A 26,029-nucleotide genomic window follows, 5' to 3' on the forward strand; every position below is an offset into this window, starting at 1 on the left:
AACCTGAGGATCACTTTGAAGGAAATTACAGGAGGAACCTGGGGATCTCCTTGGAGGAAATGAAAGATGGAACCTGGAGAACATCATTGAAAAAGGAAGAGAAGGAACCTGGAGACCATCCTGGAGGGAATGAGAGGAGGAACTGGGGACCATCCTGGAGGGAATGAGAGGAGGAACTGGGGACCATCCTGGAGGGAATGAGAGCGGGAACTGGGGACCATCCTGGAGGGAATGAGAGCAGGAACTGGGGACCATCCTGAAGAGAAGGAACCTGGAGACCATCCTGGAGGGAATGAGAGCAGGAACTGGAGACCATCCTGGAGGACACGACAGGAGGACCCCGCTGTTCTCCACCTCCTCGCCGTGCCCTCCTCGCCTCCATCCCTCTCTCCACGGGCGGAAGGCGAGCAGACCAAAGCCTTTCCCGAGCACCGAGTCCCTTTGTCCCGCGGCCAGGGCTGGCGAGCAGCTCCGGGGATTTTGGCCAGCGCAGCCCGGACACAGCGCGGTGACGCCGGGTCCCCGGTCCCCGATAAGAGCTGCCCCTTATCTCTCGCTGCCCTTTGATGGGGCCGATCCCGCAGCGTCCCGGGGCACAAAGCCGCCCTTGAGGCCGGCCCGGATCAGAGCCGGCGCTGCCTCCCGGGATAAAAGCGCGGCCCCGGCGGGCTCTGCCCCTCCCGAGGGCTGCGGGCACCATGAGGTGGCTGCCGGTGGTGCTGGCGTGGCTGCAGCTGGCCCAGGGCGCCGTCAGGTGGGTGACAGGGACAGAGGGGATGGCGAGATGGTGGGAGCGAGGAGGATGTGCTGGGGGAACGGAGCGGGGCAGATCCTGGGGGATGGAGAGATCCTGAGAGAGCATAGAGAGATCCTGGGGGATGGAGAGATCCTGGGGGATGGAGAGATCCTGAGAGAGCATAGAGAGGTCCTGGGGGATGGAGAGATCCTGGGCATGGAGGGATCCTGAGAGAGCATAGAGAGATCCTCGGGCATAGAGAGATCCTGGGGCATGGAGAGATCCTGGGGCAGGGAGAGATCCTGGGGGATGGAGAGCAGATTCTGGACAACGAGAGATCTTGGGGGATGGAGAGATCTTGGGGGATGGAGAGCAGATTCTGGACAACAAGAGATCCTGGGGCAGGGAGAGATCCTGGGAGAACATGGAGATATCCTGGGCATGGAGAGATATGGGACATGAGGAGCAGAGTCTGGGCAGGGAGAGATCCTGGGATGTGGAGAGATCCTGGGGGATGGAGGGATCCTGGGCATGAAGAGCAGATTCTGGGCATGGAGACACCCTGGGAGAGCATGGAGAGATCCTGGGAGAGCATGGAGAGCAGATCCTGGGATGTGGAGAGATCCTGGGAATGGAGATCAGATCCTGGGAGTGGAGAGATGCTGGGAGAGCATGGAGAGATCCTGGGGGAACATGGAGAGATCCTGGGAGAGCATGGAGAGATTCTGGACATGGGGAGCAGATCCTGGGAATGGAGAGATGCTGGGAGAGCATGGAGACATCCTGGGCATGGAGAGATCTTGGGAGAACATCCTGGGATATGGAGAGATCCTGGGACAGGGAGAGATCTTGGGATGTGGAGAGCAGATTCTGGACAACGAGAGATCCTGGGCATGGAGAGAGATCCTGGACATGGAGGGATCCTGGGAGAGCATGGAGACATTCTGGGCATGGAGAGCAGATCCGGGACATGGAGAGCAGATCCTGGACATGGAGGGATCCTGGGATGTGGAGAGCAGCTCCTGGACATGGAGGGATCCTGGGATGTGGAGAGCAGCTCCTGGGATGTGGAGAGCAGTTTTTGGGGTCACGGAGAGCTCCTGGGATGTTGAGAGCAGTTCCTGGGGATCTGCAGAGCTCCTGGACACGGAGAGCGCCTGTCGTGTCTCAAAGGAGCCCAGGGACCAAGCCCTCTGAAAATGCTGAAATCTTCTTCTTTCCTGCTGTGCTCTGCCTGTGCCTGTGCAGGATCAGCCTGAAGAAAGGCCTGTCCATCCGGGACCAGATGAGGGCAGCTGGGGTGCTGGATGATTTCCTGAGGCACATCAAATACGATCCGGTGAAGAAATTCCAGCCCAGCCAGGGCTCCGTGGTGAGGGAGCCCATAGCCAACCACCTGGATGTGAGTGCCCTCCCTGCCCGTCCTTCCTGCCTCAGCCACCTGGGCACCCCTGAACCTCCAGCACTGAGAAACTGCTTCATCCCCACCCTTAAACTGCTTTTCCCCCACCCTTAAACCACTTTTCCCCCCACCCTTTAATTTCTTTTTTCCCCACCCTTAAATTGATTTTTTTTCCCCCACCCTTAAATTTATTTTTTTCCCCACCCTTAAACTGATTTTTCCCTACCCCTAAATTGTTCTCCCCCCACTCCTAAATTGATTTTTTACCCATCTTTAAATTGCTTTTTTACCCACTATTAAATCGCTTTCCCCCCCACCCTTAAGTTGCTTTTTCCCCCACTTTTTAACTTCTGGTTTGAACCCCAAGGAAGTTTACCCCCAGCCACAAAGAGCCAGGCTTTTCTGTACGAAACAAACCCACAATAATGATTTAATATTTCATTTTTTGGGGGAGTAGGGGCAGGATAAAAGCTCAGCCTGGCTGGGGGATGCCAGAGGGGAACCTGCTCTGTCCCTGATCCCCCGCCCAAGGAAAATTCCCTTTTTTTTCCCCAGTCCTCCTACTTTGGGGAGATCAGCATTGGGGAGCCCCCCCAGAAGTTCCTGGTGCTCTTTGACACCGGCTCCTCCAACCTGTGGGTGCCCTCCACGGACTGCAAGAGTCCTGCTTGCTGTGAGTAGCCCGGGATGCTGCGAGCAGGGACGTTCCTGCTCCTAGGAGTAATTAGTGCTCACTAATCAGTGCCAATTATCCCAGCACTGCAGGGCTCAATGTGTTTCTGAGCACCCCAAAATGGGTTTAGGTGCCACATCCTTGTCCCTGTTCTTCCCCTGTCACCTTGGGGACATCATGATGCCAAAAACGTGACCCTGGGATGCTGATCTGGGATTGCTGTGGCTTCCTTGGGGAGTTCAGAGCCCTCAAATCCCCACAAGCCACCCCAGGGACCTCAGGGGGGCTCCCTGACCATCCCAGCCATCTTCTGGGTGCTCCCTGGCCATTCCTGGCAATCCCACTGATGGAGCACCCAGCAGTGAAATCCCACTGCAGAACAGGACCTCATTCCTGGGAATTATCCCAAGGAGCATCAAGCAGTGAAATCCCACTGATGGAGCACCCAGAAATGAAATCCCATTGATGGAGCACCCAGAAATGAAATCCCACTGCAGAACAGGACCTGATCCCCAGGAATTATCCCAGGGAGCATCCAGCAGTGAAATCCCACTGCAGAACGGGACCTCATTCCTGGGAATTATCCCAAGGAGCATCAAGCAGTGAGATCCCATTGATGGAGCACCCAGAAATGAAATCCCACTGCAGCACAGGACCTGATGCCCAGGAGTTATCCTAAGGCACCATCCAGCTCCCTTAGGAAAATTCCAGGGGATCAGGTGAAATCCCAGGTGAAATCCCATGGCAGAACAGGACTTGCTCCTTGAGAATCACCCCAAGGAGCGCCAAGCAGTGAATTCCCACTGCAGAACAGAACCTGATTCCTGGGAATTATCCCAGGGAGGTTCCAGCAGTGAAATCCCACTGATGGGGCACTCAGAAATGAAATCCCCCTGCAGAACAGAACCTGATTCCTGGGAATTATCCCAGGGAGGTTCCAGCAGTGAAATCCCACTGATGGGGCACCCAGCAATGAATTCCCACTGCAGAACAGGACCTGATCCCCAGGAATTATCCCAGGGAGGTTTAAAAATCCCATGGCAGAACAGGACCTGCTCCTTGGGAATCACCTCGGGGAGCACCAAGCAGTGAAATCCCACTGATGCAGCGCCCAGAAATGAAATCCCACTGCAGAACAGGACCTGATCCCCAGGAATTATCCCAGGGAGGTTCCAGCAGTGAAATCCCATGGCAGAACAGGACCTGATCCCTGGGAATCACCCCAAGGAGCACCCAGCAATGAAATCCCACTGATAGAACATCCAGCAGTGAAATCCCACTGCAGAACAGGACCTGATCCCCGGGAATTATCTCATGGAGGTTCCAGCAGGGAAATCCCACTGATGGGGCACCCAGCAATGAAATCCCCTGCAGAACAGGACCTGCTCCTTGGGGATTATCTCATGGAGGTTCCAGCAGGGAAATCCCACTGATGGGGCACTCGGAAATGAAATCCCACTGCAATACAGAACCTGATCCCCAGGAATTATCCCAGGGAGGTTTAAAAATCCCATGGCAGAACAGGACCTGCTCCTTGGGAATCACCTCAGGGAGCACCAAGCAGTGAAATCCCACTGATGGGGCACCCAGAAATGAAATCCCACTGCAGAACAGGACCTGATCCCTTGGGAATCACCCCAAGGAGCACCCAGCAGTGAAATTCCTCCTCATGGCATTTCACTGCCCATGCCCAGGGCTTTCCCTCTTCTTCCTCCCCCAGTCAACCACGCCAAGTTCCAGCCCAGTGCCTCGGCCACCTTCACGCCCAGGGGCCAGTCCTACAACGTGTCCTACGGCAGCGGCTCCGTCACCATCGTGCTGGGCTCCGACACGCTCAGGGTGAGTGCCCAGGGCCAGGTTTGTGGAGAGCTGGGTGGTTGGGGTGGGTGTGTTGGGCAGCAGTCATGGGAGGTCAATGAGCAGGAGGAAGATGATGAGGGACGTTAAAATGAGGGCTCATTTGTGTCCTTTTTTGTCTAGGGGCGTTATTGGTTGTTTTGTGACTAGGTTGGTAAACTGTCACAGACATCTTTTCATGAAAAATCCTTTCCTTAGGATTTTTCCTCCTGAGAAGCTGAGAGGCCTCAGGAACAAAATGTAAACACTGATTATGTGCTGCTGTGGGATGCAACAGGTGCATCTGGGATTGGTTTCATAGAGTTGTTTGTAATTAATGGCCAATCACAGTCAGCTGGCTCGAGCTCTCTGTCCAAGCCACAAACCTTTGTTATCATTCCTTTCTATTCTTAGCTTAGCCAGCCTTCTGATGAAACCTTTTTTTCTATTCTTTTAGCATAGTTTCAATGTAATATATATCATATAATAATAAATCAAGCCTTCTGAAACATGGAGTCATATCTTCGTCCCTTCCTCATCCAAGAGCCCCTGCGACAAACCCAGTCACCAGCTGGCCTTTGGCTGGCTTTTACCCCAATTCCCGTTTTTTTTCCCCAGTTTTCCTCTCTGCCTGGTGCTGTTGGCACCTCGGGAGCAGCAGCCTCCCCTCAGATCCCCTTTCCCTGCAGATCCAGAGCATCACGGTGACCCAGCAGGAGCTGGGGCTGAGCCAGGAGGAGCCCACGCGGCCGTTCTACTTCGCGGCCTTCGACGGCATCCTGGGCATGGCCTTCCCCTCGCTGGCCGTGGGGGGCATGGCCACGGCCCTGGGCGGCATGCTGGAGCAGAACCAGCTGGCCGAGCCCGTCTTCAGCTTCTACTTCTCACGGTGAGAGCCCTGCAGGGCACTGCGAGTGTCCTGGTGTGCCCCGCATGTCGTGGTGTCCCCTGATCTCATGTCCTGGTGTGCCCTGTCTGCGTGTCGTGGTGTCCCCTGATCTCATGTCCTGGTGTGCCCTGCGTGTCGTGGTGTCCCCTGATCTCATGTCCTGGTGTGCCCTGCTTGTCGTGGTGTCCCCTTATCTCGTGTCCTGGTCCCCTGCATGTCCTGGTGTCCCCATCCCTCATGTCCTGCTGTCCTCTGTCTGCACATCTTGGTGTCCCCTGCCCGCATGTTGTGGTGTCCCCTACTTTCACATCCTCATGTCCCGGTGTCCCCTGCGTGTTGTGGTGTCCCCTGCCCTCATGTCATGGTGTCCCCTATGTGCACATCCTGCTGTCCCCTGCTTGCACATCCTGGTGTCCCCTGCCTGCATGTCACAGTGTCCCCTGCCCTCACATCTTGGCGTCCCCATCCCTCACGTCCTGGTGTCCCCTATCTGCACGTCCTGGTGTCCCATGCCCTCATGTCATCATGTGCCCTGCACATCCTGGTGTCCCTCACCTCCTGGTGTCCCCTGACTGCATGTCCTGGTGTCCCTCACATCCTGGTGTCCCCATCCCTCACATCCTGGTGTCCCCTGACTGCACATCCTGGTGTCCCTCACATCCTGGTGTCCCCTGACTGCACATCCTGGTGTCCCTCACATCCTGGTGTCCCCTATCTGCACGTCCTGGTGTCCCATGCCCTCATGTCATCATGTGCCCTGCACGTCCTGGTGTCCCTCACCTCCTGGTGTCCCCCGACTGCACATCCTGGTGTCCCTCACATCCTGGTGTCCCCTGACTGCACATCCTGGTGTCCCTCACCTCCTGGTGTCCCCTATCTGCACATCCTGGTGTCCCCATCCCTTACATCCTGCTGTCCCCTGACTGCACGTCCTGGCGTCCTGGTGTCCCTCCCATCGTGGTGTCCCCATCCCTCACATCCTGCTGTCCCCTGCCCGTCCCCCTGAGGGTTCCTCGGGCACTCCCCCCTCTCCATCCCACGCTGACCACAGGGCTCTCCTGGCTCTGTTTCCTCACAGCCAGCCCACCTACGACTACGGGGGCGAGCTCCTCCTGGGGGGCGTGGACCCCCAGCTCTTCCAGGGGGACATCACCTGGGCGCCGGTGACACAGAGGCTCTACTGGCAGGTGGCACTTGAGGAGTGAGTGGCGTTTGCGCCTCTGGCCATCACACCCTGCTCTGCAGGGCTCCAGGCTCGATGCTTGGGCTTTAAGGGTGCCCAAAGCCACGTCCTTGTCCCCGTTGTCCTGCCAGGGTTGCCATCGGGCAGTCAGCGACCGGCTGGTGCAGCCAGGGCTGCCAGGCCATCGTGGACACGGGGACATTCCTGCTGACCGTGCCCCAGGAGTACATAGAGAGCGTCCTGGAGGCCCTGGGAGCCCAGGAGACCAGCTATGGGGTGAGTGTGGGGGTTTTGGGGGGTCTGGAGCAGTGGGGAGCCTGCGTGGGAGTCAGAGCCCTGGGTTCGACCAGGTCCTACAAAAGCTCAGGTGGCACCTGCAGGAAAAGGGACTGCAGGGGGACATCAGGCTGAGAAGGGTGGGGATGCTCAGCCTGGAGAACATTGTGTGGGAACCTCACAGCCCATTCCAGGATCTGAAGGGGCTACAGGGAAGCCAGAGAGGGACTTGGGACAAAGGTCTGGAGCGACAGGGGAAGGGGAGATGGGTTCAGAGTGAAAGAGAGGAAATTTAGGGTTGATCCAGGGAAGGAATTCTTCCCTGTGAGGGTGGGGAAGGGCTGGGGTGATGTCCCAGAGCAGCTGTGGCTGTGCCATCCCTGGCAGCGTCCCAGGCCAGGCTGGAGCACCCTGGGGCAGTGGGAGGTGTGGGACCCATGGTGGCACTGGATGGGCTTTGAGGTCCCTCCAACCCAAACCATTCCAGGATTCCATGGGCAGGTTTAGATGAGATTTTGGGAAGAAATCTTAGGAGAGGGGCTGGGATGGAATTCCCAGAGCAGCTGTGGCTGCCCCTGGACCCCTGGCAGTGTCCCAGGCCAGGCTGGAGCCCCCTGGGGACAGTGGCAGGTGTCCCTGCCATGGCAGGGGTGGCACCGGGCAATTTAAATTCCCTTCCCACCCAAACCATTCCACGATTCCGCAGTGTGGCGCTGCCAGGGGCGGGGTGTTTGTCCCCGCCGTGTCCCCTGGCTGCCACGAGCCCTGTCCCTGTCCCCTCAGTACGCCGTGGACTGCAGTGACACCCAGAGCATGCCCCAACTCACCTTCGGCATCGGCGGCGCTCGGCTCGCGCTCCCCCCGAGCGCCTTCGTCCTCAACGTACGTGTGGGGTCTGTGGGGTCCGGCCCAAAATTCCACGGGGTTCCATGGGTGCTGGGATCCATCCCCAGGGTTCCCAGGAACATCCCCGGGGTTCCTGAGAGTTCCTGAGGCACTGGGAACATCCTGAGAATTCCTGAGGGTTCCCCAGGCACCAGGAATATCCCGAGAGTTCCTGAGAGTTCCTGAGGCATCGGGAACATCCTGAGAGTTCCCAAGAGTTCCCAAGGCACCAGGAACATCCCGAGGCACCAGGAACATCCCAAGAGTTCCTGAGGGTTCCCCGGGTACCTGGGGAGAGTTCCCAAGAGTTCCCAAGGCACTGAGAACATCCTGAGAGTTCCCAAGGGTTCCCAAGTCATCAGGAACATTCCGAGGCACCAGGAACATCCTGAGAATTCCCAAGAGTTCCCAAGTCATCAGGAACATTCCGAGGCACGGGAAGATCCTGAGAGTTCCTGAGGGTTCCCCAGGTACCGGGAACATCCCAAGGGTTCTCCAGGCACTGGGAAAATCCTGAGAGTTCCTGAGAGTTCCCTGGGTACCAGGAACATCCTGAGAGCTCCTGAGTGTTCCTCAGGCACCGGGAACATCCCCAGAGTTCCCAAGAGTTCCCAAGTCACCAGGAACATCCTGAGGCACCAGGAACATCCCGAGAATTCCCAAGAGTTCCTGAGGCACCGGGAACATCCTGAGGCACCAGGAACATCCCGAGAATTCCCAAGAATTCCTGAGGCACCAGGAACATCCCGAGCATTGCCGAGGCCCCGGGAACATCCTGAGAGCTCCCAAGAGTTCCCCAGATATTGGGAACACCCCAAGCATTCCCAAGAGTTCCTGAGCCACTGGGAACACCCCAAGAGTTCCCGAGGCACTGGGAACATTCTGAAAATTCCCAAGAGTTCCCCAGTCACTGGGAACACCCCGAGAGTTGCCCAGGCACTGGGAACTTCTCAAGCATTCCCAAGGCATCAGGAACGTCCTGAGAATTCCCGAGGCACCAGGAACATCCCAAGCATTCCCGAGGCCCCGGGAAGGTCCCGTAGCTCCAGCAGTGATGCTGTCGGTGCTGACCCCCCGTTATTCCCCCCTCCAGAGCAATGGCTACTGCACCCTGGCCATCGAGGCCACCTACCTGCCCTCCCAGGACGGGCAGCCCCTCTGGATCCTGGGAAACGTTTTCCTGAAGGAATTTTACACCGTCTTCGACATGGCCAACAACCGCGTGGGCTTCGCGCCCTCGGCCTAGAGGAAGCAAATTCCAGCCCCTCTCCCGGCCCACGGGGTGCCACAGCATTCCCAGGGACGTTTCTGCTCCTTTCCATCCCCATCCCTCGGGATTTGCGTGCCCACGGATCCTGTAACAAATAAACCCTGCCGTCCAAAATGATCTCTGAGCTCCTGGGTTTGTGGGGAGCAGCTTGAGGGGTTCCCTGGCTCACAATTCCCTTTTCCAGCAAGGTAAGTGCTGGGATAGCTCAAGGGATGAGATTCCATCCCCATCCCTCAGGATTTGTGTGCCTGTGTGCCCATGGATCCTGTAACAAATAAACCCTGCCATCCCAAATGGTCTCTGAGCTTCTGGGTTTGTGGGGAGCAGCTTGAGGGGTTCCCTGGCTCACAGTTCCTGAGGGGTTCCCTGGCTCACAATTCCTGAGGGGTTCCCTGGCTCACAGTTCCCTTTTCCAGCAAGGTAAGTGCTGGGATGAGCTCCAGACCCTGGGATAAATCCCCAGGGATGGGTTTCCATCCCCATCCCTCGGGATTTGTGTGTCTGTGTGCCCACGGATCCTGTAACAAATAAACCCTGCCATCCCAGATGGTCTCTGAGCTCCTGGGTTTGTTGGGAGCAGCCTGAGGGGTTCCAGGGCTTACAATTCCTTCCTCCAGCAAGGTAAGTGCTGGGATGAGCTCCAAGCTCTGGGATGAAGCCCCAGGGATGGGATTCCATCCCCATCCCTCGGGATTTGTGTGCCCACGGATCCTGTAACAAATAAACCCTGCCATCCCAGATGGTCTCTGAGCTCCTGGGTTTGTGGGGTTCCCTGGCTCACAATTCCCGAGGGGTTCCCTGGCTCACAATTCCCATTTCCAGCAAGGTAAGTGCTGGGATGAGCTCCAGACCCTGGGATAAATCCCCAGTCTCCACCTCCAACCCTGGGGAAGCCTCAGAGTGGAAGCCCCTGAGCCTCCCTGCAGCCGGAGGAGCTTTGCCAAAGCCCTGTGGTGTATCAAGGTGGGATCCTGAGGCCGTGAGGTGAGTCAGGACACCCAAATGACCCCTGAGCCCTGAAATGGGGCTGGAAAGCCGCACTGGAATATCGGGAATTGGGAATACCGGGATGGGGAACCCCGGGCAGGGTGAGGTTGGGTGACCCCGCTGTTTCCCAGAGTTTCTGAGAAGTTCTTTATCACCAGAACTTCTTTATCGCGACACCCAAATGACCCTTGAGCCCTGAAAAAAAACCTTGGAAAATTGCATTTTTATCCCATTATGGGGAATGGCAGGGAGTGGCCCAAGGGGATGGGGAACACGCCGGGCAGGGGGAGCTTGGGTGACCCCGCTCTTTCCCAGCACCCAGAGTGGTTTTTTAGGTTTTTAGCAGTTCTTTATCACCGGAGCTCGCTCTCAGATGCGTTCGGGGCTCCGTCACCTCCCGGGGGAAGGACACAAAGTCAAAATATTGACACAGGCTGAGCGCGCTGAGACCGAGATTAGGAGGGCACCGACAGCAGGGAAGGGCATTCCTCATCCTCCTCCTCCTCCTCCTCCTCCCCCTCCCTCTGGAATGGGAATTTTCTGCTGGAAACAGGGCGGTGGTGCCCAGCAAAGGCTGACCACGTCCCTCTGCTCTTCGCTGTCCCCTTTGCTCCCTGCAGGACCTGCCCGGACCCGCCAGGAACCTCGTGGGGATTTCGCGAGCTTCTGAAGGATTCCCAGCATCATTCCACGGCCAAAAGCTTGGACGGGAGCTGGACGGCTCCTGCCCATTCCCAGAACACCAGCAGCAGGAATTTCCACTTGCTGGAAGGGGTGTGTGCGGCTGTGCCTTTGTTTTCCGGAAAGCTGGAGCTGGGAGAAAAAAAAAAATCCTTTAATTGGGTGATAACGACGGCGTTTGGCTTTTGATCGGCGTCCCGTGTTCGGGCTGGGGGTCAGGAGGGGAATCAGGGTGGATGTGGGGACACTGCTGCCCTGCCAGGGCCACAATCGGATGGAGGATGGTGCAAGGAGTGGTAAAAACCTGGTGCGAGGAGCTCCGTGAGCCCCGTGTGGTCCCAGTTCAAAGGGATGCAGGATCCTGATCCAAAGGGATGTAGGATCCTCGTCCAAAGGGATGCAGGATCCTGATCCAAAGGGATGCAGGATCCTGATCCAAAGGGATGTAGGATCCTGGTCCAAAGGGATGTAGGATCCTGGTCCAAAGGGATGTAGGATCCTGGTCCAAAGGGATGCAGGATCCTGGTCCAAAGGGATTTAGGATCCTGTTCCAAGGAGCTCCAGGATCCCTGTGTGGTCCCAATCCTAAGGGATATAGGTGTAGGATCGTGGTCCAAAGGGATGCAGGATCATGGTTCAAGGAGCTCCAGGATCTCCCTATGGTCCCAGTCGAAAAGGACGTAGGACTGTGGTGCTAAGGGATGCAGGATCCTGGTCCAAGGATCTCCACGATGCCCCGTGTTCCTGACAGAAAGGGATGCACCATCCTGCTTCACGGCACCGCACAACCCCAGCACAGCGCTGCCTTCACCTCCCACCCCATCCCTCCTCTCCCGAGCCGATTTTGGGGTGGAAATTCCCACTTTAGAGGAGAAACCACACATTTTTGGGGAGGACGCTGCCCCGTTTCAGGGCAGGAAAGCGCCGAGCCCGAGCTCCGCCGTGGCCGGGCGGGGACTACAAGTCCCGGCAGGCGCGGACTGCAGCTCCCGGCGTGCCCGGGGCCGGCAGCGCAGCGAGGGCAGCGGAACGGGCCGGGCGGGCGCTGCTGCTGCCCTCCCTCGGCACGGGGCCGAGCCGGGCCGAGCCGAGCCCAACCGGGCCGGGCTGCGCCGAGCCGAGCGGAGGAGCGCGACAGAACCGAGCCCAACCGGGCCGGGCTGCGCCGAGCCGAGCCGAGCCGAGGAGCCCGACGGAACCGAGCCCAACCGGGCCGGGCCGAGCCGAGCGGAGGAGCCCGACAGAACCGAGCCGGGCCGAGTGGAGCCGAACTGAGCCGAAGAGTCGAATAGAGCGCAGCCGAACCCAGCCGAGTGGTGCCGAACCGAGCCGGCCGAGCGCAGCCGAGGGAGCCGAACAGATCCGAACCAACCCGAGTGGGGCCGAACTGAGCTGAGAAGAGCCGAGGAGCCGAACCGAGCGGGGCCGAGCGCAGCCGAACGGGGCCGAACCGAGCCGAGGAGCCGAACCGAGAGCAGCCGAGCGAGGCCGAACAGAGCTGAACCGAGCCGAGGGCCCGAACCGAGCGAGGCCGAGCAGAGCCGAGCGCAGCCGAACCGCTTCGTTTCCTCGCCCTTCCCCACGGGTGAGTGCGGGGCCGGGGGTCCCTGGGGACAGGGGGGCCCCCTCGGCTCGGAGCCCACCTTGTGGGGTGCTGGGGCGGCTTTGGGGTGCTCCCCCCTGTCCTGCGCCATCCCGGAACTCGGAGTTGCTTTTTTCCCCCCTTATTTTGCTGTAAATAATCGGCCCCCCTCGCCCCCGGGAGGCTCCAGAAGCTCGTCCCGGTGCCCTCTCGCAAAACTCGGCGGTCCCAGGGGTTTTGAGACCCCCGGCAGCTCGGGGGGACCTGCCCGGGTCGCTTTTCCCATGGGGAACCCCTCCGAACACGCCTGGGGAAACTGAGGCACGGATGCTCCGGGACACCCCCCCGGTTTGGGGGACGCAAAGTGGGGACTTTTCCCATTTAGAAAAAATGGGAAAATTGAGATACCTCGTGTCACTCGGCTTTTGGGGGGGTGGCCAAGGGGACACACAGCGTGTCCCTCCTTCCTGGGGAAATTCGGGGGGGAATAGAGGGGGCTGCCCCGGAGCGATTAATTACATTCATGAATTAATTACGAGGCAGGAAAGGATTACGCAGCCCCTAGAGCTTGGGGGCAGTCAGATGATGGAGGAAATTTCCTTAAAAAAAGTAAACCCCCCCCCCCAAAAAAAAAAAAAAAAAGTGAAAAAAAAAAAGAATAGAAACACGAAGAAAATCTGGTGGTTATTGTGCTGGTGTAAGATAAATAAATCAGCCGGTGCGAGTCCGGGGAAAGCAGGGCTCGTTTCCAGGAATCCCGGCGTGTTCCCCCCCTTGGGTGTTTTTTATATAACAGAGGCCGGCAGGCAGCGGAGGGAGCCTTTGGGGGGGTTATTTTATTTTTTCTTTCCCCCGCCTTCCCTGTGCTTCCCTGCCGTGTTTGCTCGGCTTCATGCGCGGCTGCTCCGGGCCGGGAGCGGGGCTGGTTTGTCCCAGCCCGCTCTGGCTCACCTGCTGCAGCAGGGGGCAAATCCCAGAGCTGGGCAAGGGTGGGAATTTGGCATCGGGGTGGTTAGATCTGGGGGGGACACCCAGATTTGGGGTGGCTGGATTTGGGGGGAACACCCAGATTTGGGGGGAATACCCAGATTTGGGGTGGCTGGGTTTGGGGGGAACACCCAGATTTGGTGGCTGGATTTGGGGGGAGCACACAGATTTGGGGGGAACACCCAGATTTGGTGTGGCTGAATTTGGGAGGAATACCCAGATTTGGGGTGGCTGGATTTGGAGGGGACACTCAGATTTGGGGGGAATACCCAGATTTGGGGTGGCTGAATTTGGGGGGAACACCCAGATTTGGGGGGAATACCCAGATTTGGGGTGGCTGAATTTGGGGGGAAATACCCAGATTTGGTGTGGCTGGATTTGGGGGGAACACCCAGATTTGGGGTGGCTGGATTTGGGGGGAAATACCCAGATTTGGGGGAACACCCAGATTTGGGGTGGCTGAATTTGGGAGGAAATACCCAGATTTGTTGGCTGGATTTGGGGGAAATACCCAGTTTTGGTGGCTGGGTTTTGGGGGGAACACCCAGATTGGGGTGGCTGGATTTGGGGGGGACACTCAGATTTGGGGTGAATACCCAGATTTGGGGTGGCTGGATTTGGGAGGAACACCCAGATTTGGTGGCTGGATTTGAGGGGAACAGCCAGATTGGGGTGGCTGGATTTGGGGGGAAATACCTAGATTTGGGGTGGCTGGATTTGAGGGGGACACTCAGATTTGGTGTCTGGATTTGGGGGGAATACCCAGATTTGGTGATGGTGGGTCAGGGCAGCACGTGCTGAGGAGCAGTGGGAATTTGGGGTTGGGATGGCTGGATTTAGTGGCTGGATTTGGTGGGAACACCCAGATTTGGGGTGGCTGGATTTGGGAGGAACACCCAGATTTGGTGGCTGGATTTGAGGGGAACACCCAGATTTGGGGTGGCTGGATTTGGGAGGAACACCCAGATTTGGTGGCTGGATTTGAGGGGGACACTCAGATTTGGTGGCTGGATTTGGGGGGAACACCCAGATTTGGGGGGAACACCCAGATTTGGGGTGGCTGGATTTGGGGTGAATACCCAGATTTGGGGTGAATACCCAGATTTGGGAGGAACACCCAGATTTGGGGTGAATACCCAGATTTGGGGTGGCTGGATTTGGGAGGAACACCCAGATTTGGGAGGAACACCCAGATTTGGTGCTGGTGGTGGGTCAGGCCAGCACGTGGAGGTGTTTTCCGAGGGATGCTGGGTTTGTTTCCTGCTGAATCCTGGGTTTGTTTCCTGCTGAATCCTGGGTTTGCTTCCCGAGGGATGCCGGCCCCGCGTGTTTTGTGTTTTCTGAGCGATCTGCCCGCCCTTATCAGTAGGAAACTGCAAACTGTGCTGGGGTGGAGCTGTTGGATGGGGCCATCCGGGTGTTTGGGATGGAGCCCTGAGCCCAGCCAGGGATTTCAGATTTTATTGCTTTTTCCACTCTGCGCGCATGTGTCTGTGTGTGCTCCTGGTCTGCCCTGCCCTGTTTTCCTGGAACGCTGCAATGGGGATGGGAAAAGCCCCTTTTGGGGATGATGTGTGGGGTCACCATTCCCAGGGCTGAGCAGCACAAAAAAAGCAGGGAAATGGGATTTTGGGAGGGTGTCCCCCTCCAAAAATCCACAGTGCTGAGGGTAAAAACATCATCCTGGTGTTGTGGGGTGCTGGAATGGGGAGCTGGGTCTGGTGTGGTGGGATCCCACCGCTGGATTTGATGTTTCTCCCTCATTTCCTGGGGTGTCGATGGCAGGGATGGAGCTGCCGCACCCCTGTCCCCTCTGTGGGGACAGAAATTCCCCAAATCTGGAGTTTTTTTGGGGTGGTTTTAGAGGGCACCTCAAGCTGGGTTTGCCTCAAGGGAGCAGTTTTGTCAGTGTGTGTGGGGTTATCCCATATCCCAGGCAAAGAGGAAGCGGGCAGGGGCCAGCAGCAGTCAGGTGATGGGGGAAATTTCCTTAAAAAAAAAATTAAAAACCCCAAAAAAACCCCCAAGGTGGCCTTCACCACCTCCGTGAGCTTTTCCAAGCTGTGTGGAGGCAGCTGGGGTCACTCTGGTGGCTCTGTGACACTTTGGGGGAGTCTCAAAGTGGGGATTTCTCCCTGACCACACTGGGATTTTGCGCTCATCTTTATTTTCCTCTTTCTAGAGAGCCCCCCATGGCCCTGCCCTCATCCCTCCCAAATTCCTGTCCCTGCTCCTGGCACCTGGCTGCTGCTCGGGGCAGGATTTCCCTGTGGATTTCCCAGTTTTTAGGATGATTTCCCCCCACTTTATGTGTGATTTCTCCCCAGTTTTTAGGATATTTTCTCCCCACTTTGTGGGTGGTTTCTCCCCAGTTTTTAGGATATTTTCTCCCCACTTTATGGGAGGTTTCTCCCCAGTTTTTAGGATAATTTCTCCCCACTTTATGGGGTGATTTCTCCCCACTTTCTGGGATGATTTCTCTGCACTTTGTGGGATGGGCACCGTGGGATGGTTTGGGTGGCATCACCTGGCCGGGCTCACCTGGGGAGGCCTCAAGGTGTCCCCAGTGTCCCTTCAGGTTGTGCCACCTTATCTTGAAAGCCTTTTCTAGGAATCGCCCCCGGGGTTTTGTCACCTTTTGGCTCCAGACAAACTCCCCACACCCTGAGCTCTTGCCTCCTTTGCTTAAATGGCTGCAAATTCCGGATAAACCTGAAATTCCCAGTGTGGGGATGGCCAGGGGGGTTCTTGGAGCCTCGGGGACCAGCAGAGCTGGCTCCTGCCCAGGCTGTGCCCTCGGGATTTTGGGAATATTTTGGATGAAATGAGGAAGGGGCTTCACCCACCTGGCACAGATTGCTGCCAGGTGAGGAGGGAGCTGGTTTGGGCTGAGCATTTTGGGCAAAAAGAGGCAGGAAAATGAGAAATCCCAACTGGGATTTTGGGGGAATGGGAACATTTTGGAGGAAGTGAGGAGGGGGCTGCATCCACCTGGCACAGATTGCTGCCAGGTGAGGAGGGAGCAGGTTTGGCTGAATATTTTGGAGAAAAAGGGCAGGAAAAGGAGAAATCTGAGTGGGGAAAATCCCTCTGAGCTCCTCCTGCACTGCTCCAAGCAAACGTGCCTGGGAGATTTTGGGGAGTGGGAATATCTTGGGGGAAATGAGGAAGGGGCTTCACCCACCTGGCACAGGTGAGGAGGGAGCAGGTTTTGGCTGAGCATTTTGGGCAAAAAGGGGCGGGCAAAGGAGAAATCCCAGCTGGGATTTTGGGGTGGTGGGAACATTTTGGGGGAAATGAGGAAGGGGCTGCATCCACCTGGCACAGGTGAGGAGGGAGCAGGTTTGGCTGAACATTTTGGGCACAAAGGGGCAGGAAAAGGAGAAATCCCAGCTGGGATTTTGGGGTGGTGGCAACATTTTGGGGGAAATGAGGAAGGGACTTCACCCACCTGGCACAGATTGCTGCCAGCAGGTATGGCTGAACATTTTGGGCAAAAAGCGGCAGGAAAAGGAGAAATCCCAGCTGGGATTTTGGGGTGGTGGGAACATTTTGGAGGAAACAAGGAAGGGGCTTCACCCACCTGGCACAGGTGAGGAGGGAGCAGGTTTGGCTGAACATTTTGGGCAAAACGAGTCAGGCAAAGGAGAAATCTGAGTGGGGAAAAAAAAACCCTCCGAGCTCCTGCAGGGCTCCAAGCAGAGCAACGTGCCCGGGAGAAGGGGCACCGTGCCAGGCCAGGGGCTGGGCTGGCACCAGGGGCTGCCAGGGGAGCAGTTTGACCTTGAGGGAGCAGGAAAAGCTGCGGGCAGAGCCTGGCACCGAGGAGGGCACAGCACGAACCCCTCAGAGCGGGTGAGGTGGGCACGGCAGGGGGTGCCAGGGGGGTGCTGGTTGGGGAGGGCGAGGCAGGGGCCGTCCCCAATTTGTTTATTTATTTCTGGGGCCTGGTTCCAGGAGCTCCGAGCCTCCGGGCTGGGTGCTGGGGGCTGGACGTGGGGTGTTTATAAATGTGACATGCTTGTGGGGATGGGTGGAGGCGGTGATGGGAGGGGACAGGGGGGTGACACCGCTGTCACCTGGTGCTGGTGGCACCAAGAGCGCCCGGAGCTCCTGGGATGGTTTTGTCGGGCATCGCCGCTTTCCGGGGTGGTTTGTCCCCAGTTTTTGGGTGGTTTCTCTTCACTTTGTGGGATTATTTCTCGCCACTTTCTGGGGAGGTTTCTCTCAATTTTCTGGGATGATTTTCCCCATTTTATGGGGTGGTTTCTCCCCCCTTTCTGGGATGATTTTCCTCACTTTATGCGGTGGTTTCTCCTCCCTTTCTGGGATGATTTTCCTCACTTTATGGGGTGGTTTATCCCCACTTTTTAGGATGATTTTTTCCCCCCCTTTCTGGGGTGATTTCTCCCCATTTTCCAGGATGATTTCTCCCCACTTTATGGGTGGTTTCTCTCCATTTTCTGGAGTGATTTTTCCCCACTTTATGGGGCAGTTTCTCCCCACTTTATGGGTGGTTTCTCCCCAGTTTTTAGGATGATTTCTCCACACTTTCTGGGGTGATTTCTCCCCATTTTCCGGGATGATTTCTCTCCACTTTATACGATGGTTTCTCCCCACTTTCTGGGATGATTTCTCTCCACTTTGTGGGGTGGTTTCTTTCCACTTTGTGGAATGGTTTCTCCCCATTTTTTGGGATGATTTCTCCCCACTTTCTGGGGTGGTTTCTCTTCATTTTCTGGGATGATTTTCCCCACTTTATGGGGCAGTTTCTCCCCACTTTCTGGGATGATTTCTCCCCACTTTCTGGGATGATTTCTCGCCACTTTGTGAGTGGTTTCTTTCCTCATTCTGGGATGATTTCTCCCCCCTTTCTGGGTATATTCTCCCAATTTCTGGGACGATTTCTCTCCACTTTCTGGGACGATTTCTCTCCACTTTCTGGGGAGGTTTCTCTCAATTTTCTGGGATGATTTTTCCCCACTTTATGGGGTAGTTTCTGTCCACTTTATGGGTGGTTTCTCTCCATTTTCTGGAGTGATTTTTCCCCACTTTATGGGGCAGTTTCTCCCCACTTTATGGGTGGTTTCTCCCCAGTTTTTAGGATGATTTCTCCACACTTTCTGGGGTGGTTTCTCTCTGCTTTCTGTGATGATTTCTCCTCATTTTTTGTGATGATTTCTGCCCATTTTCTGGGGTGATTTCTCCCCATTTTTTGTGATGATTTCTCCCCATTTTCTGGGGTGATTTCTCCCCCTTTTCTGTGATGATTTCTCCCCATTTTCTGTGATGATTTCTCCCCATTTTCTGGGGTGATTTCTCCCCCTTTTCTGTGATGATTTCTCCCCATTTTCTGGGGTGATTTCTCCCCATTTTCTGTGATGATTTCTCCCCATTTTCTGGGGTGATTTCTCCCCATTTTCTGTGATGATTTCTCCCCATTTTTTGTGATGATTTCTCCCCACTTCTTAGGCCGATTTGTCCCCATTTTCTGTGATGGTTTCCCCCCCCTTTCAGGGGTGATTTCTAGGATTTCGGGGCGGGTTGCAGCGCCGTCCCAGCCCCCTGGAGCAGTGTCAGCCCTGCCAGTTCCCCCGATTGCTCATTTATTTACGCGCTTCTTTCCAAAGGCCAACACCCAGACCCCGGGCCGGGCTTTTCCTTGGGGGGCTGCGCTCCCAAATCTCCTTTTTTCCCTCCTTTTCCCGGGATGTGCAGCAGGACCTGGAGCCTCCCAAGGTCACCTCGGTCCCTTCCTCTGTCCTGGTTAATCACCGTGCCCGGGGTGGTGGCTTTGCCCATCCTCCTGCCTTGTTCACACTTTTATTTTTAATTGCTGCCCTGGAGGAGGCCGGGGCTGTGAATTCCCGGTGATGTTTCCATCAGGGCTCTCCTGCAGCTCCTGCCCGGCTTTGTTTGGGGGGTCTGGCCCCTCTTTTGAGGGGTCCCTTTGCCTCTCTGTGCCCCCAAACCTGGCCAGGAGTTACCATCCTCCCCATCATACCCAGCTGGGTGATGCTCAGCAGCCATCCTTATGCTGGGTGGGTTTTTTGGGGGGTAAAAAAGGCGATTTTTGGGGTGGAGAGACGCCAGAGCAAGGCTGTGTGTGTGTTATTAACCCCTTAATGGCTGCCGAGCCCAGCTGGGCTCTGCTGCCCACACCTTGGCACCACCAAGGGGGTTTTTAATGGAAATGGAAATGGGTTTTTAATGGAAATTCAGCGGCACAAAGGACACACAGCCCCTGTGTGAGATCAGGGCCTGATGCTTCTCTCTCCACCAACTCCCTGCTCCCTCCTGGGTGTGCCAGCCTTACCTGGCTGTTTGGGGAATGGTTTTTTGTTTTTTTGTTTTTTTTTTTTCCTGTGGGATCCCTCAGCCCTTTCCAGGGAACAGGGGGGGCAGGGAAAACACTTGGCCTCTGCCCCAGCTCCTGTTAACAGCGTCCAGCTCCACGTTGCTGACATGCCGGGGCTAAAAACAGCCCTGGTGACTCAGAGCCTCGGTGCTGCTGTCAACTGACCCCGGGCTGGCTCTGCCAAGCCCCTCCTCTGCCTGCTCCTCCTGCCTTCTGCAGGGCTGCGAGCTCGGGGTGTGGGCAAGGAGTCTGTGGATGGGGCTGGGATGGCTCCTAGGGATCTCAGGAGCTTTGCTGCAAACGGCTCCTGGGTGGAAGGAGCTTCTGGATGGGGTTTGGATGGCTCCCAGGGGTCACAGGAGCCCTGGCCCAAACAATTCCTGGGTGGAAGGAACCTCTGGATGGAGCTGGGATGGTGCCCAGGGGTCACAGGAGCTCTGATCCTGGGTGGAAGGAACTTCTGGATGGGGCTGGGATGGTGCCCAGGGGTCACAGGAGCTCTGATCCTGGGTGGAAGGAACTTCTGGATGGGGCTGGGATGGTGCCCAGGAGTCACAGGAGCTCTGATCCTGGGTGGAAGGAACCTCTAGATGGGGTTTGGATGGTTCCCAGGGATCCCAGGAGCTCTGCCCCAAACAGGTCCTGGGTGGAAGGAGCCCCTGGATGGAGCTGGGATGGTGCCCAGGAGTCACAGGAACTCTGGTCATGGATGGAAGGAGCCTCTGGTGGAGCTGGGATGGTTTCCCGGGATCCTACACAGCTCCTGGGATGGTTCCTGGGGTCACAGGAGCTCTGATCCTGGGTGGAAGGAACTTCTGGATGGGGCTGGAGTTGTCCCCAGGGATCTCAGGAACCCTGGCCCAAAAAGGTCCTGAGTGGAAGAATCCTCTGGATGGGGCTGGGATGGTTCCCAGGGGTCACAGTGATCCTGTTCCAAACAGGTCCTGGGTGGAAGGAGCCTCTGGCTGGGGCTGGGTCTCTGCATGAGGCTGGAATTGTCCCCAGGGATCTCAGGAACCCTGGCCCAAACAGGTCCTGGGTGGAAGGAGCCTCTGGATGAGGCTGGGATGGTTCCTGGGGTCACAGGAACTTTTCTCCTAGGTGGAAGGAGTCCCTAGACGGGGGTGGGGATGGTTCCCAGGGATCCCAAACAGCTCCTGGGATGGTTCCTGGGGTCCCAGAACCCTGCCCCAAACAGGTCCTGGGTGCAAGAATCCTCTGGATGGGGCTGGGATGGTTCCAGCCCAACTCCATTTTCCCAGCCCAGGGAAGCACAGGACAGGGACTGACCAGGCTGCACCCCCAGGGAATGCACCTCCCTTCCCTGTGCTGCTCAGCAGCTCAGTTATTCCTGGTTATTCTTGGTTATTTCTGGTTATTTCTGGTTATTTATTTCTGGTTATTTATTCCTGGTTATTCCTGGTTATTTCTGGTTATTTATTTCTGGCTATTCCTGGTTATTCCTGGTTATTTCTGGTTTTTTTCTGGTTATTTCTGGTTGTTCCCGGCCCTTCCTCGCTCTCCCTCCAGGGCTGTGCTGTCACCAGCAGTCCCCCTGGCACTTGGGGGGTGGCTCCATGGAGGATCCCCAGAGCTGCTCCAGGAGGTGACAGAGCCCCGAGCTGTCCCCGAGCCCTGCGGTGACACGGGGGTGGTGACACGGGGGTGGCTGCTCAGAAACCACTGCTCAGTGCAGGAGGGGACATCGGGCACTGGCCTGCAATCCGGCGGCCGTGACAGAGCCACTGCCCCAGCTGGCAGTGCCACCTGAAGGGACACAGCACCTGCAGTGTCCCCAGGCTCAGGTGTGCCTCAGAAACCCGAGCTGCCCTGAGGCATTGAGGCATTTTCCAGATTTAACCCCGGGGATCGTGTTACCGTGGCGGGGGAGGTGGCACTGAGGTGGCACTGAGTGCCTGACGGGCGCCACGCACCTCCTGCCACCCTCTGAGTGATGAGAACCCCCAAAGCCACCGCACCAGGGCCCTGCTGGGGTTTATTGCCAGCTCGATCGGGGCCGTTTATGAGTGGAAAAATCAATGAGCAGCTCCGGGAGGGAGAGGGGACAGCAGGGGGACAGGGCAGGGAGCATCACCCACCCAGGCCCAGCTGGGCTGGGGACTGAGGGAAAAGGAGAAGGAAGAAGTGAAAACAGCTTTGTGCTCACCACGGGCCGGCCCAGCCTTCCCTTCCTTCCTTCCTTCCTTCTTTCCTTCCTCGTTTTTGATTTTCAAACCTGGGGGTGGCAGGGAGGGAGCACCAGGGACCCCAGCCCAGGGTTTGTTCTGATGTCACCAAGCTGTCACCTCATCACACACCCACAAAGCCACCCCGTGTGTGCCCCAGCCTGGGGACGGGCTCTGCTGTCACCCTGCAGGGACAGGGGACAACGAGGCTGGGGTCACCTGGGTGCAGAGCAGAGGGGCTGGGGGACCCTGGAGGTGCCAGCAGGTCACTGAGGGGACTGGGCACCCTGCAGGTCACTGAGGGGACTGGGCACCCTGCAGGTCACTGAGGGGTTTGGGGACCCTCCCAGTGCCAGGCCCAGCAGGTCACTGAGGGGATTTGGGGATCCTGAAGGTCTCAGAGGGGGTTTGGGGACCCTCCCAGCCCAGACCCAGCAGGTCACTGAGGGGATTTGGGGACCCTGAAGGTGCCAGGAGGACACTGAGGTGATTTGGGGACCATGAAGGTGCCAGCAGGTCAGTGAGAGGACTGGGGACCCTGCAGGCCACAGAGGGGTTTGGGGACCCTGCAAATCTCAGAGGGTATTTGGGGACCCTGAAGGTCACTGAGGGGATTTGGAGACCCTCCCATTGCCAGGTCCTGCAGGTCACGGGGGTTTGGGGACCCTGCAGGTCACAGAGGGGGTTTGGGGACCCTGCAGGTCACTGAGGGGATTTGGGGACCCTGAAGGTGCCAGCAGGTCACAGAGGGGATTTGGGGACCCTGCAGGTCACTGAGGGGATTTGGGGACCCTGCAGGTCACAGGGGGGTTTGGGGACCCTCCCATTGCCAGGCCCTGCAGGTCCCAGCTCCCCCTCACCCCAGGCCAGCCCCAGTTCCTCATTTTCAGCAGCCACGAGGGGTGCAGGGAGGGGAAGTTACCAAAAATCCTCCTCCAAACCCGCTCGTTTGTTTTGTGTCCCTGCAGCCCAGGAGTGAGAAAAGGCGTGGAAAAATTGATGCAGCCACTGCCCCAGGGGACAGGGGACAGGGCTGGGTGTGTGCCAGGGACACCTCTGCACAAAGCTGTCCCTTGTCACTGCAGGGATGTGGCACACAGGGATCCCTCACCCCCTGTGATTATGGGGGGAAAAGGGGCTGGAAAAGGCAAAGTTTGGGGAGCTGACAGGAAAGATGGAGAGAGAAAAGGGCCTGGAGTGCCAGGACAAGGGAGAATGGCTTCAGAGGGCAGGGATAGATGGGATTTTGGGAAGGAATTCCATCTCCCACTCCAGTGGTGCCTCCCTGTGCAAAAATCAGGGATGCCTCTCCTGATTTTTCCATCTCCCCACCCTTGCTCTCTCTCCAGCCTCTCCAGCATTTTCAAAGGGTTCCCAACTGCCCTCAAAGAGGGAAAACAACTGGAAAATGGATTCCTGTGGGTGTTGCTGCCTCCAGGGACAAGGCTGGCTGGGGCTCTCCCAGTAAGGACCAGTCTGGGGCTCCCACTGGTGACTATGGCTCGGTGGGAGAAGCACTGGGTGCCCTCCCAGCAATAACAGGGTGGAGCTGCCATGCCATGGGCTCCTGTGGGCCAGGGGAGGGTGGGATGTGTCCCCAGGGTGGGCCCCGTGTCCCCATCCTGTCCCTCCTGACTCAGAGTGAAAGCAGAAGCTGCTCAGCACTTTGGGGGCTGGGGGGGTGGGGAAGCCAAGCAGAACCAAAGGGGTTATTTTAAACCTGACCCAATTTCCCCCTTCTCCTCACCAAGCCAAGCCCTGGCCACCCTTCCCCATCCTCATCCTCATCTCCTGCAGCTCTTCCTGGCAGTTTTTTGGCTCTCCCAGCCCTGTTTTGTGTAAGGAGGCACTTGGGGGTTCCTGCAGCCAGGCTGGGTGGTGGCACCAGGGCCAGCGGGGCTCAGTGTGCTGTGGGTGGCTTCCCGTGACACCCACGAGTGCCAGCCCTTCCTGAGAAAAGCCTCCCTCCCTTCCCTTCATGTTTGGGGTTTTACATCCCCCGTGGGCATCCCCTGTGGGGTTCCCCCCTTAATTCAGCCTTGGTTTGGGGTTGTACATCCCCATGGGTTTCCCTCTTAATCCAGCCTTGGTTTGGGGTTGTTCATCCCCTGTGGATTTCTCCCTTAATTCTTGGTTTGGGGTTGTCCATCTCCATGGGTTTCCCTCTTAATTCCTCGTTTGGGATTGTCCATCCCCCATGGATTTCTCCCTTAATCCAGCCTTGGTTTGGGGTTGTACATCCCCCGTGGGTTTCCCTCTTAATTCTTGCTTTAGGGTTGTACATCCCCTGTGGATTTCCCCCTTAACTCAGCCTTGGTTTGGGATTGTACATCCCCTGTGGGTTCTCCCCTTAACTCAGCCTTGTTCCATCCTCTCTGGGGCCTTTTCCAGGGTTCTGTTTCTCACCCCAAATCCCCTCCGGTGCCCTCCTCCAGGTCTGTTCCCACATTTCCCTTCACCAAGCTCCAGTGGATCGCTGCCCCCAGCTCTGGGCTGCCATCCCCCTGGGGCCAGGCCACCCTGGCTGATGAACTCCCTTCCCCTGGCTGCTAAATAACTGCTCTTGAGCTGTGTCACCCTTAATTCCCCTCCCCTGGCCGCTCAGTAGCTGCTCTCCAGCTCTGTCATCCTCCACACTGCCTTGATTTCATTTCCCCTCCGGGTAACTCGTGGCACACCTCAGTGTGGCTCTCACCACCGGGGCCCTTCCACCTCTGAACTTGCATTTAAACAGCAAAACCCTGTTTAAATTCCTCTGCTTTCCCCTCGCAGCTTTCCCTCTGCCTCCCGTGTGCTCCGCTTCCCTGCCACGCTGCTGCAGCATCTCCTGCATCCCAGCGGTGCCGCTGCAGCATCTCCTGCATCCCAGCCCTGCCGGGGTGGCCGGGGGTGGCTCCTGGAGCCCCGGCAGGCGTCCCCCACCCTCCGGAGCCGCCGTCCCCTTTGTCCCAAGGAACAAGGGCCGCTCTGTGCCGGGCTGGGGCCGCTGTGGTGCCCCCGTCCCCGCGCTCGCGTGCGGCTCCGGCGCAGAGCACAGAGCCGGCCTTGTCCCGAGCCAGCTTTGCCTGCTCCTGCCCCCGGGCTTTGCCAGCTCCTGCCCCCGGCTCCTGGCACCCTCCGGCCTTTTCTTGCTGCTCTGCCCTCACTTTCTGTTTCCCTTTGGCTGCCGGGCTCTGCTGGCTCCGGGGTGAGTGCACAGCGCGGGGTCCTGGCTGCTCCATCGGGGTTCCCTTCCTGCCAAACCCTAAATTCTCCCCTCCCCTCGCCAATCCCATGTCTGGCCACCCTTCCCCATCCTCATCCTCGATAATTTTCCTTCTCTAGAGCTTCCTGGGGGTGCTTTTGGCTTCCTCAGCCTGGTTTTCTGTAAGGGCACAGCTGTGGGGGGGGTGTCACAGCCAGGCTGGGTGGTGGCAGCAGGTCCTCAGCCAGCCCTGGGATTCCCCTCCTGGTTTAATCACGAGCCAGAGTGGATGTCTGTCCGTGCCTCAGTTTCCCTGCTGTGCTGGGCTGTGGGTGACGTGCAGTGTCCTCCTGGCAGGGTGACCTCCGAGCCAGAGTGGGTGCTGTGGGATATCTTCGTGCCTCAGTTTCCCCACGGTGCCACACTGTCAGTGCTGTGCCGTGTCCTAGCAGGCTGTGGGTGACGTGCCATGTCCTCCTGGCAGGGTGACCTCTGTGCCAGGGTGGGTGCTCTGGGATGTCTCTCCGTGCCTCAGTTTCCCCACTGTGCCAGTCTGTGGGTGATGTGCCATGTCCTCCTGGCAGGCTGTGGGTGACATGCTGTGTCCTCCCGGCAGTGTGACCTCTGTGCCAGCGTGGGTGCTCTGGGATCTCTCCGTGCCTCAGTTTCCCCACGGTGCCAGGCTGTCGGTGTCTTCCTGGCAGGCTGTGGGTGACGTGCTGTGTCCTGGCAGGCTGTGGGTGATGTGCCATGTCGTCCTGGCAGGGTGTTGGTGACATGCTGTGTCCTCCCGGCAGTGTGACCTCTGTGCCAGCGTGGGTGCTCTGGGATCTCTCCGTGCCTCAGTTTCCCCACGGTGCCAGGCTGTCGGTGTCTTCCTGGCAGTCTGTGGGTAACATGCCGTGTCCTCCCAG

General features: G+C 57.5%; 1 protein-coding gene across 1 annotated transcript; it reads left to right on the forward strand.

Annotated features, from left to right (window-relative positions):
• Positions 1–698: 698 nt before the first annotated feature.
• PGC (progastricsin) lies at positions 699–9,251 on the forward strand. The gene is made up of 9 exons (XM_063177737.1): positions 699–754; positions 1,985–2,138; positions 2,694–2,811; positions 4,532–4,650; positions 5,337–5,536; positions 6,615–6,737; positions 6,851–6,995; positions 7,779–7,877; positions 8,974–9,251. Exons 1-9 carry the CDS (start codon positions 699–701, stop codon positions 9,124–9,126), a joined length of 1,167 nt encoding a protein of 388 aa, XP_063033807.1. The 3' UTR covers positions 9,127–9,251.
• The last annotated feature ends 16,778 nt before the right edge of the window (positions 9,252–26,029 follow it).

Source organism: Melospiza melodia, chromosome 28, assembly GCF_035770615.1.
Source record: "Melospiza melodia melodia isolate bMelMel2 chromosome 28, bMelMel2.pri, whole genome shotgun sequence".
Classification (NCBI taxonomy): Eukaryota; Metazoa; Chordata; class Aves; order Passeriformes; family Passerellidae; genus Melospiza; species Melospiza melodia.

Excerpts from the sequence above, each read along its gene's own strand:
- PGC (XM_063177737.1), top strand. The coding sequence starts at position 699 with ATGAGGTGGCTGCCGGTGGTGCTGGCGTGGCTGCAGCTGGCCCAGGGC. Across the intron at positions 4,651-5,336 it reads TGGGCTCCGACACGCTCAGG|ATCCAGAGCATCACGGTGAC; the intron begins GTGAGTGCCCAG and ends CTTTCCCTGCAG. Across the intron at positions 5,537-6,614 it reads TTCAGCTTCTACTTCTCACG|CCAGCCCACCTACGACTACG; the intron begins GTGAGAGCCCTG and ends GTTTCCTCACAG.